General features: G+C 37.9%; 2 protein-coding genes across 7 annotated transcripts in view; one reads left to right on the top strand and one right to left on the bottom strand.

The window, feature by feature from the left end:
- The window catches only part of LOC147318503 (uncharacterized), a 9,414-nt gene extending 5,732 nt beyond the window's left edge, over positions 1-3,682 (bottom strand). Inside the window, exon 1 of one of the 4 annotated variants that reach the window (XM_086310459.1) lies at positions 3,574-3,682. In XM_086310459.1, the coding sequence (XP_086166585.1) occupies positions 3,574-3,582 (9 nt within the window). In that variant the 5' untranslated portion in view covers positions 3,583-3,682. The other 3 variants (XM_086310460.1, XM_086310456.1, XM_086310461.1) reach the window with 3 other exon arrangements.
- On the top strand, positions 3,011-10,737 carry smg9 (SMG9 nonsense mediated mRNA decay factor). Of its 3 annotated transcripts, XM_086310463.1 has the most exons (14): positions 3,015-3,251; positions 3,344-3,511; positions 3,594-3,668; positions 3,869-4,100; positions 4,207-4,304; positions 4,422-4,534; positions 5,713-5,824; positions 6,021-6,116; positions 6,283-6,368; positions 7,122-7,228; positions 7,312-7,419; positions 9,452-9,577; positions 9,669-9,813; positions 10,525-10,737. In XM_086310463.1, exons 2-14 carry the CDS (start codon positions 3,365-3,367, stop codon positions 10,601-10,603), a joined length of 1,524 nt encoding a protein of 507 aa, XP_086166589.1. In that variant the 5' UTR covers positions 3,015-3,251; positions 3,344-3,364; the 3' UTR covers positions 10,604-10,737. The 3 variants fall into 3 exon arrangements, with proteins under 3 accessions (XP_086166590.1, XP_086166589.1, XP_086166588.1); XM_086310464.1 differs by having other exon boundaries at positions 3,011-3,511; positions 9,488-9,577; XM_086310462.1 differs by having other exon boundaries at positions 3,015-3,511.

The following is a 10,737-nucleotide window of genomic DNA, read 5'->3' as shown; positions in this document are numbered from 1 at the left end:
CAGTAGCCATTTTAGTTTTTTGAAACCAGACTGATGTGAAATGGTAAATGTTAATGGCACTAATGGAAACCAGAATTAACTAAATTAACTTTTTTTTAAATCAGGTGATTTGCCCCCTGTTGGCCATTAGATGAGATGGTTCAATGAATGATTAAGGAACTTTAGCACTGGCTTCACTTTTCAGAACCGGAAGCTACATCTATCTTTTTTATTCAGTTAAAGAGCTTCTAATATGTCAAAAATATAGTGTATAGTTTTTCAACCTTATTGTAAAGCAAAGCTGCCCAACCTTTAAAGTATTTGTGGCATTTTTTTTTTTATTTGCACAAGTTGGTAGTCTGTACTTGCAGTTTTATGCCCTAATGGAATTAAAGTTAGTTAACAAACTTCCATGCTTTATTTCAAGAAGAGCGCGAACCCTAAGGTAGTCAAGTGGCAATCTGTGAGGCAGAAAAATTAAGTCGTCATGGAAATGCTAAAAACTAAAGTTACTCTTGTTGCCAGCTGATCCACTTTCCAAACACTCTGGTATTAAAAGTCCTAAATTTGTTCTCAAAAGACAGGTAGAGAAAAACTGTTTCGACTTCCATTAGTTCCCCTGTTTACTGCAACTCCAAAATAATATGAATATTTTTGTAACTCAACATCGGGTGGAGCTAGAACAGGCATTTGCTTCCACATCCATCTTTTACGTGCAGTCTATTGGCTTCCACAACTAAATAAGTTAATAATAAATTAATATTTATAACTGAACAAACATTTAAATGCCATCTACATAGCTTAATATCTGTTATTATCTGGAAGCTTTGTTGTTGAGTAAACCAAGGTCTTGGCTAGAAAAAAAAAACAAAGCAAAACAAACACAAAGAAATTAAAATCACCCCCTAAAATTCAAGATATTACCTCTCTCCTGTGATGCTGTGACAAGTATGCACTTTTTCAAAGTACACAGGTTAATAACAAAAATAAAAACAATTCAATAAAATTTTTCAATACTTAAAATAAACATACTTTGTTTAGTAATGACTACTCTTCTCAGGCATCCACACTCCAGTATCACAGTGCCACTTTGCCATTGAACTATCAACATTTGCTGGAAGAAACAACACACGTTCTCTCTTGTGGCTGACTTAATACTATACTAGATGCACTTACCCCGTCCACAAATACCGGTAACAGCAGACGGTTCGTGCAACTCATTTACTGTGAAAATATAAGTAGCTTAACTTGGTATAATGAGCAAATCCAGCTGTAGGTGGGATAAAAAACAGGTCTCCATATTTCAAAGAGAAAAAGAACAATTCACTTTTACCTCGGGAAATCCTCCTGTCCTTTATGGCGTCCAAGATCGCTGTTCCGAACTCATCTACATCCGGTTTGAACCGGAAGAGATGAGCCTCCATCTCCCACAATGCATCGATGTGCTTTACCCACTGAGTGGACAAGCCAAGGCAACTCTAAATTATTCTTACTACAAATATAAATATTTTGCAGCTTGCTGCTGCAATTTTTAATCTACAGATTTATTAAAAAATAAATCTTTAATGCAAAGCGATCTCATGCTAAATTGCTAACAGAAGAAGCCCATTATTTATTTTATTTTATTTCATTAATTTTTATTTAAAGAAAATTATGAGACACCTTACTTTTTTCTTTCTGAAATCAAGCTTATACACTAAGAAACGTATTCCCCTGCATCTTCTAAATATCTCTTTTTATGCATATATGTTTATATGCATTTTATGTTAAATAAGCAGAGTGAGTGGATGCCTGAACAATGGAGAAGATTTGAAGAACCCTGGTGATGTTAGAGCTGTAGTAACTAAAGAGGGATAACGCTTATACCAGGAAGATATGGCAAATAGTATTTTAAGCTGGGTTAAGAAGAGAAGTGATGGTCAGTGAGCGGAAGTAATAATTTATGCATAGAAGGAGCACTACAGATGTGATGTTTGCCTAAAGGGAGGGTGTTACAGCAAACAAGAGGAATGAAAGTTTGTAGAAGCAAGATGGAATTCATGTTCGAAAGAGCGAGAGGCAGGTGTAAGAGTGCAAAGTTGCAAAGAGTAGAGGTAGTCAAGGTAGATGAGCTTAGATATTTGGGGTCATCCATCCAAAGTAAAAGACAGTGCACAAGAGAGGTGAAGAAGAGAGTGGAGTGAGACAAGTGTCAGGCGTGATTTGTGTCAGAGAGAGGGCAGCAAGAGCAACAGGGAAGTGACACCTGTCATGATGTATGGCTTTAAAAAAAGAAAGACAAATAAGATAAATGAACCAAAACAGTTAAACAATGTGAAGCAAAGGAGAAGATCATAAAGATAGATTTTCCTTATTCATTTATAATATTATCCTTCCAGATGTGTTTAGATCAGTGTCATATTAAAACAGTGGGGTTTTTTTAATTACTAGTTGAAATTGAGATTGTGCTGCAAGTCCTTGACGATAAATAGATTAACTTTATAAATTAAACAATTCAATAGATTTTTTGGCTAGGAGCTGAGCATGCCGTTTTTCTTGTTTTTTTTATGAAGAGAGAAAAACAAAACAAAACACAAAATACTGCGGGTTTACTTAACCCGAGATCAATCCAAATGAGTGCATAATTAAATAGTCGAAGTCAAGTTTTATTCAAATTTTTAAAAATGTGACTCTTTTTTGAAATATAGATTAAAATGTTCTTGTGTAACAGCTTTATCAGATTTCATTCATTCATTCATTTAAAAACGAAGTCAAGTCAATAAAGTTTAATTTGACTTTGACTTGACTTCATTTTTAAATTAGGATGAAACTATGAAAAAAATCTGTTATACAGCTTTCATTACTGGGGAAATTTCAGATTTCAAAACAATGATTAAAACTAATTATATTATATTATATTATATTATATTATATTATATTATATTATATTATATTATATTATATTATATGTGTGATAAAATAGTTCCTGACAGGGGAACTAGTCATGTTTTAACTGTGTTTCAAATCGACTTCTTTTACATGACGAACAAGATGCATTTGTTTTGTACAAAAGAGATTTCCAGGCGGGTGGAACATTATCGCTTTCCTTATCCGCTCAGTTGAACCGTACACGGCAAACGCCAAGCCACGAAACAAACACTTCACCAGGAAGTCTTGGCTAGCGTTGTTTATAACCACCGTTAGGGTTGACTTATAATGATAGCTTCTAGCTAATTTTTACGTTTAAATGTTAACGATATTAAAAGCCATACCTTGAGGCGTCGGTATTAGAGGTCTGTCTTTTAGGAAACAGAATTTTAATTATAAATAATAGCTTTATCTCGGCTCTACTACCCGTCGTTTACAAGCTTTCTGTAAACATCAGCTGTTCCAGGTGAGTCGCGATATGTCCGAGTCCGGTCACAGTCAACCCGGCATGTATGGGCAAGGGCGCAGGAGGAGGCGACGCCGAGGAGACAGAGATGTTGGCCCTCCGGGGCAAAATCTGTCCGGACCCAGTCGAGATCGGGATTACCAACCGAGAGAGAGAAGGGTACTTCAAACGATATACTGCTTTGGCCTCTGATTTTATCTTCTCTACATCAAAATACTTACTCGAATCATTTTCTTTCCAGGATGGAAGCGAGGATCCACCAGGTCCTCTAATTCAGAAGACCCCCATCATTCTTGCAAAACCTCCCGGAGAAAGGGTAGGTGGGCTTGTCTTTGAGACCACAAACTATAGTCTACAGTTTAAATTTGTGAGGTATCATTTTGCTTACCCTAACCGAATAGGAAGAATAGCCAAAATCAAAGAATATTCACAATGCCAGAACAAAACGAGCCGTGCTTGTTTGTGCTTACGAAGCACTTCCATCTCCAATTCGTGCTGTTGTTTATATGTTCTAAGGCTAAGCCCTCACAAAATACACCTGTCAGTGGAACACCAGTCCTTGAGAAGCCCATCATGCTAATGAAGGCCAGGGACGATGGAGTGAAGCCAGGGACACCTACTGAGTCGGCTGCACAGTCCTCTGGTCCACCCTCTAAGATAGAGAGGGAAGGGCAGCGACCTACTCAGCCTGTATACCAGATCCAAAACAGAGGAATGAGTGCTTCTGCATCGAGCAGTGCATTGGACCGTGAGTTGTTATAGACTCTACAAAAAGACATTTTATTTTCTTCTCCAAATTCAAAAGTATGTTCATGTGCAATAATTAAGGCCACAAGCTTTCATGTGACTTCCAGCCATGGTTGGGCAGTCCAAACTCCTTCCTCCGGAGAAAATGAAGCACAGCATTAAACTGGTGGATGATCAGATGAATTGGTGTGACAGTGCCATGGAGGTAAATTCATAGCATTTAATACATTTAGTTGATTTTGCAGATTTAAACAGTGCTTTCAGTTTACTTTATGATATGTGATCAAAGGAAACTGAGTGATGTTGTTGTGATGTGTTGCAGTATTTGAGGGACCAGACAGACATGTTGGTGGTGGGAGTTATTGGCTTGCAGGGAACTGGGAAATCCACCATCATGTCGCTGTTATCTGCCAACACTCCTGAGGAAGATCAAAGGTAAGGTTAAAGAATAAGATCAAGATGTAAAGTGTTCTGCACTACACACACTACTGAGGTTTTTGCAGACACATGACAACTAAATATACGGTGTTCAGTTTGGACCTGTGACAATCATGCTGATGGGTTAGGATGAAATGAATGGGACACCAGTTAGAGACCATTCCACACCTGTATAGCAACCACTGGGAAAAATCTGTATTTCCTGGATGGAGGTTGGCGGCAGTTGCATTGAAATGATTGCCAAAGTTTCAGTTACACCGGACTAGATACTATTTCATGACTTGCATTTAAAAATTTGGAGTCCCTGATGGTTTGGCAAAAACCTCCTTGTTGAGCAATATCCGCATGACTCACGTGAGAAATATCAGTAGTGTTTTGGTTTGGGCCAAACTCATGCACATAGGCTTAACTGGTGATTTTTAAATTGCAGAAGATTTGAAATGATGAAAGTGCTTAATTACACAAAAAGACAGGAAAAAGGTCTTTGGCTTGTCTTAAAGCACGCTGAGTGGTCACTGATAATAGAAAAGTACTCTATAATTGCCATTCACTTAAATTGATCCAACACACAAACTGTAGGGAACGGCGATGTGATGGCTGAAGCTCAAGAGATGGCGCATTTCATTTACTATTTAGAAGGTTATTGGTTTAAACCCTAGGTGCTCCAGTCTGCATGCCAAATATCCTTGGGCAACAAACTGATTCCTAAATTCCTCTCCGATGCATCCATCAGAGTGTGACGCACATAACCCAGGAGGTGCCCAGGAGGCACTTTCCCTTATTCAAGTGAAATGCCTACTTAAGTTAAGAGGGAATGAGGTAATACAACCGTAGAACTTGTCTGAATACATTTTATCCCTGCCATCAAAACGCAGAACATCTAGTTCCCAACCACTGAGCCGTGGCACATAGGTGTGTCGTGGAAGATTGTGGTTCCACTCCTGCAGGGAAAAATTATCAATATGCTTTTTGTAACATTTTGTTTGGTGGTGTGCCATGTGATTTTTCTAATATGAAATATACTCAATATAATACTCTATATTTGTCTGATAATTACAGATGCATTTCTTTTTTTAAAGGATCAATGCGAGTACTTTAATAATTAATTTGAGAAAAATCACTTGAACAGTTCTTTGGAGGTGATATTGAATAAAAACGTGTGTTTGTTTGAACAGGAGTTTTGTATTCAGACCCCAGACTCAAGAAATCAAGGAAAGAGGTGGAAATCAGAGCACAGGGATTGATTTCTTCATCACACAGGAGAGAGTTATCTTCTTGGATACGCAGGTATGAATGAAGTATTGTGATTAGAAATGACAGTTTCTACGGTTTACTGTAGTATTTTCTTTTTGCTATCAGAATGTAAGTTGGTACAAACTGTCTGTAATGTTAACCTTGGAACTGCAAGATGTCTAACTGTGGTTAAGGATTTGTTGTGCTGAAGCAACAACATGTTTCACTGTGTTTAAATGTCATTCTTCAGCCAATGCTTAGCCCATCAATTCTGGATCATCTTATCAACAATGATCGGAAGTTACCTCCAGAATACAATCTTCCTCATACATATGTTGAGATGCAGGTATGTGGCTGGCCTGCGGAGGACAGTATATAATAATATGAATGCTGGTGCTAAACACCTGTGAACTTTAGTTTTGGGATTCATTGTTTGATGTTGGTTTAGTGATCGTATTTATTCTTTTCTACAAATAAAGCATGTTTGTACTCTCTGTATAATTCTTCTACAGTCTCTTCAGATCGCTGCCTTCCTGTTTACAGTGTGCCATGTTGTAATTGTGGTTCAAGACTGGTTCACTGATTTGAACCTTTACAGGTGAGTATTTTAGGTCTGCGATGGACCTGTGCTCTCAAGATGGTTGTGATTATAATTTTAAAGCCCAATACTCTCAAAGGAATGCTGAACATTTCATGCTATATCTTAAAAGGATATTTGTTTTTGCTTTTTCATAAGCTCAGCAATGTTGTTCTTTCAGCCAGTCTGACATTTTAAACAGGCAAATCCAGACCTGTGTAAAATGTCAGACTCCATGCCCATCTAACATGTGCTGACATTTATTACCTTTTGTACGCCACAATCCATTTGGATCAGTTCATGACTCATTTTCTTCACACAGCATAACAAACAATCTGAGCAACTCTGGCTATGTGATTAAAAACCTTTTCCCTTTGCATAGCATTCTTGCCTAATGCTGAAAATATTGCCATTAAAAGCAAGTTTTCACTGGCTTTGTACATAGCTTAAAATGATATCTCTGTAGTAGAAAGCTACAGTTTTAATCAGCACAAATATTGATATGATTATGTATTGTTTTGGCATCCTTTGGTGAAAAATCAATGTCAGATTACCAAACAATGGTTTTTACCAGGGCTATTGCCAAGTAGCATCTCACATTGGCACAGCAGGAAAATGGCAGATTCTGTATATTTACATATGTAACTATCCAAGCAAATTTTACCTGTACTCTTTCCACTCAGTAAAATGATCTAATTCTCATTATTATTGCTTCTTGTGACACAAATTGATTCCACAGCTGAAGTTATATTATGGTGTCACCTTTATGGACAGGTTTCTTCAGACTGCTGAGATGCTGAAACCTTCCACACCATCTGCAAGCCACGACAGCACCGGCTCTTCAGGCAGTGATGACGGAGCAGAGTATTATCCACATATAGGTGGCTGTTTAATGCTGACGCGCTATATTTGACACACAAACCAAATTTAAGCATGTCAAAGTTTAAATTTCTTTCTCCCCCAGTTTTCCTCCAGAACAAGGCCAGACGGGATGATTTCTGCCCAAGAAATCTGAAGAACATGCATATGGTGGTCAACAAATTAATGGCTCATTCTCACCTCAAATACAAAGGTGCAAAACTACAACAAATTTCTCTTTATGTTAATGTTTTATGTGTAAGTAGTAATGAATGCCAGTAAGGGAGCTGGTAGAAGAAAATGAATGTGATATGGTGGCAAAAAAAAGTTAACTAAATGGTAAGAAATTATCTACATTTAAAGTACTGGGACGATCGTGGCTCAAGAGTTGGGCGTTCACCTTGTAATCGGAAGGTTGCCGGTTCGAGCCCCGGCTTGGACAGTCTCAGTCATTGTGTCCTTGGGCAAGACACTTCACCCGTTGCCTACTGGTGGTGGTCAGAGGGCCCGGTGGCGCCAGTGTCCGGCAGCCTCGCCTCTGTCAGTGCGCCCCAGGGTGGCTGTGGCTACAATGTAGCTTGCCATCTCCAGTGTGTGAATGGGTGGATGACTGGTTGTGTAAAGCGCTTTGGGGTCCTTAGGGACTAGAAAAGCACTATACAAATACAGGCCATTTACCATTTACTGTGCAAATCTTGAGTCACCCCTCAAAACATGAATGGAAATGCAGTGTATAAGGAAAATACGAAACTTTAAAGTCAGTATTTGGAATGACTACTTTTTCTCTCCTGAACTCTCTTAGGAAAGCTTTGTTATCATTTCTTTAAGCAGTCTTCAGGAACTGTTCTCCACATTTATTGAAGGACAGTCAAAACTCTTCTTTCGACGTTGGCTGCCTTTTGTTACATTTTCTATGGATGATTGCAAACAGTTTTAATTATTTTTGATGTCCAAGTTCTGGGGAGGCCAATCCATGACTGATATAGGGCTGGGCAATATGAGGAAAATCTATATTGTGTAATTTTTTTACTATATCAAGATACATGATATATATCGCGATATGTTTAAATAACCTCCAAAACAAGTGTCATTTTCAATCATGCAGTGCCAAAAATGACACTGGTGTACTCATTTAAATTTTTTCTACAAAGAATCTGAATGAATTGACATGTTTTATTTTAACAGTAACCATCAGTTTCATACAGGGATTTTTCACAAATGACTATGCTGTCACAGTAAGTCTCTTTCTGTGGTCAACACTACACCTTTAACAAATAAAGATCATAGCAGCACAAAAAACTTTGAGCAATAATTAACGAGACAAAACAACTGAAATTAAAAAGGTGCTCCTTTGTGCTTTACAACATATAAAAAAATGTGATGACCTCAAATTATAGAGACAAAAGTCTACATAATGACTATAAAAACGACTGACCAAGAACAGTCACTGTTATCACAGATGGTTTATTTGAGGTTTTCTTTGGTGTGGGGAGACATTGACATGCAGAGTTTAAATTGGTCTTAATTTTGCAGTTGAACTTGTGGTACTGATACCTTTAGGGGCATAATTTTACAGCATGTTTCGCAAATTACCCCATTTTGTTTGGCATCCTCCTTGTGAAAGTCAAACAATAGCGAGTCTCATTCCCTTGCTCATCCGATACTCATGCTGTTGCTATTTTTCCTTATCCAGGAGTATATAGAGACATATCCTCAACGCAGTTGCTGGGTAGAAGAATTTCTGGGTGGGGGGTTTATAGCGCCCACCCCCAGACTGATAGTGTTCCTGTGAGTGTTTTTCTAGCCCGGTATGCTTTCATGGCATTGACAGTGTGTTTGGGATCATTCTCCCATGATCAATGTCAAAATTAATCCTTTTCTGCATTCATAACTCTATCAACACCACTGGCTGAAATACCTCCCCAAACTATGACCCTCTACCATGTTATACAGATGGCTGTAGACAATCACTGTTGTGCCTCTCTTCTGACCTCCATACATATCACTGATGATTTAACCCAAAAGTTCTAAATGTGCATTCAGGAGTGGTAAAAGGCTCCATCAGGTTTATGGTGTTTCTAGATGAAAACCTTTTGTTTGCTTTGTACTTGTGAGCAAAATGATATTTTGTGACTGTTCAAAGGTTTTTAGTGAATGTGTTTGGTTTTGTAGTCCTGTAAACAAAGCATCACTTCTGAAGTGGATTAACAGGCTGGCCACAACTATAACATGTGTTTTATTCTCAGGAACATTATCCATGCTTGACTGCAATGTCTTCCCAGGCCTGGGGCAGGACTATCTGACAACCGAGGTCAATATGTTTTTGCTTCCTGTGCAGGAAAATGACGGGGAGGATAATTTGACCAAAGCAGGTTACAAACATTTATTCTTCTCATAAGGTAAAACTCAAGTGACATCTCGTGTGTTGTGTGAAAAATAAATGAATCTTTGTATGTTGTTTAGGGTCAGGAACGTACCCACTGTTCTCTCTGCTCCCCGGCTATAGAGGACACCCGGCCTTTTCCACCATGGTTTCAAAACTCCGCAGCCAAATACTGGCCATGCCCCGCTGTCAGCTGTCACACACTATTCTCACTGAGAAAAACTGGTAAACATCATATCAGTACTATTTATTTATAAATGAATAATTCTTTTATTCATATTCCACTATTCAAAAAGTGTAGGTGACTAGTCCATGGTAAAAAAAGTGAGACAACCAAGTAAATACATCCTGCACCCAGGGTGAGAATCAGTTTTATGTTTTAAACTGGTTTGCTCAACAAAGCCATCATAAATGTCATTGTTTTTGAACTCTCATAGAAACAGTTTTTAATCCCTGTGGAAGAAATGCAAAATATCTATTAGAGATGAGGGGTCTCTCTGCTTCCCTTTACTTTCAGTGACTACAACCTGCTGTCTTTTTGTTTTGTTTTTTGTAAACAACAGAAAATGAGCGCTGGTGGTTTGTTGTGAAATAGTTTTCTGAGGTGCAACTTGCTGCATGTACCTACAAGCACAAAACTTTCAGAGTAGTGAAAAATATTTCTTGCTGTGGGATATCAGGTTAATTTTTTTCTGAACATGCTTAAAACAATATCAATTGAAAATGAAATACTACAGTGAAAAGAAACATATTTCCATGCCATATAAAGAAAGTAAAAGTGTTAATAATTAAGGTTGGTGCAGAAATGCATAAAATTTTTGATTTTTTTCTTCTTTGTACTATGTCACTGTAATTTTGTGAAATCTTGAGACATTATTGGGATTTCGTTTAAGTTTATCCCTCTGTTTCCTGTCTTAACTTTCTTTGTTTTCACAGGTTTCACTATGCAGCTCGTATCTGGGATGGTGTGAAAAAGTCCTCGGCCCTCTCTGAATACAGTCGTCTGCTCTGCTGACACGTGTTTAACTGCTCTTATGTACAGTTTTATTTCACTGATCAGATCACACAAAGACAAAAGAAGTGCAGCTGAATGGGATGTTGAAAAAAAAAAAACATCACTGGGACATAAAATAAATATAATTATTCAGA

The sequence above is a fragment of the Aulonocara sp. 'chitande type north' Nkhata Bay genome, linkage group LG11, assembly GCF_057382095.1.
Source record: "Aulonocara sp. 'chitande type north' Nkhata Bay isolate Kocher_YH1m ecotype deep benthic linkage group LG11, A_spYH_male_GT1.1, whole genome shotgun sequence".
Classification (NCBI taxonomy): Eukaryota; Metazoa; Chordata; class Actinopteri; order Cichliformes; family Cichlidae; genus Aulonocara; species Aulonocara sp. 'chitande type north' Nkhata Bay.
Note: the sequence above shows the minus strand (reverse complement) of the source record. Positions and strands in the feature narration are given on the sequence as shown.

Excerpts from the sequence above, each read along its gene's own strand:
- smg9 (XM_086310463.1), top strand. The coding sequence starts at position 3,365 with ATGTCCGAGTCCGGTCACAGTCAACCCGGCATGTATGGGCAAGGGCGC. Across the intron at positions 4,305-4,421 it reads GGTGTGACAGTGCCATGGAG|TATTTGAGGGACCAGACAGA; the intron begins GTAAATTCATAG and ends GATGTGTTGCAG. Across the intron at positions 7,229-7,311 it reads AGAGTATTATCCACATATAG|TTTTCCTCCAGAACAAGGCC; the intron begins GTGGCTGTTTAA and ends TTTCTCCCCCAG.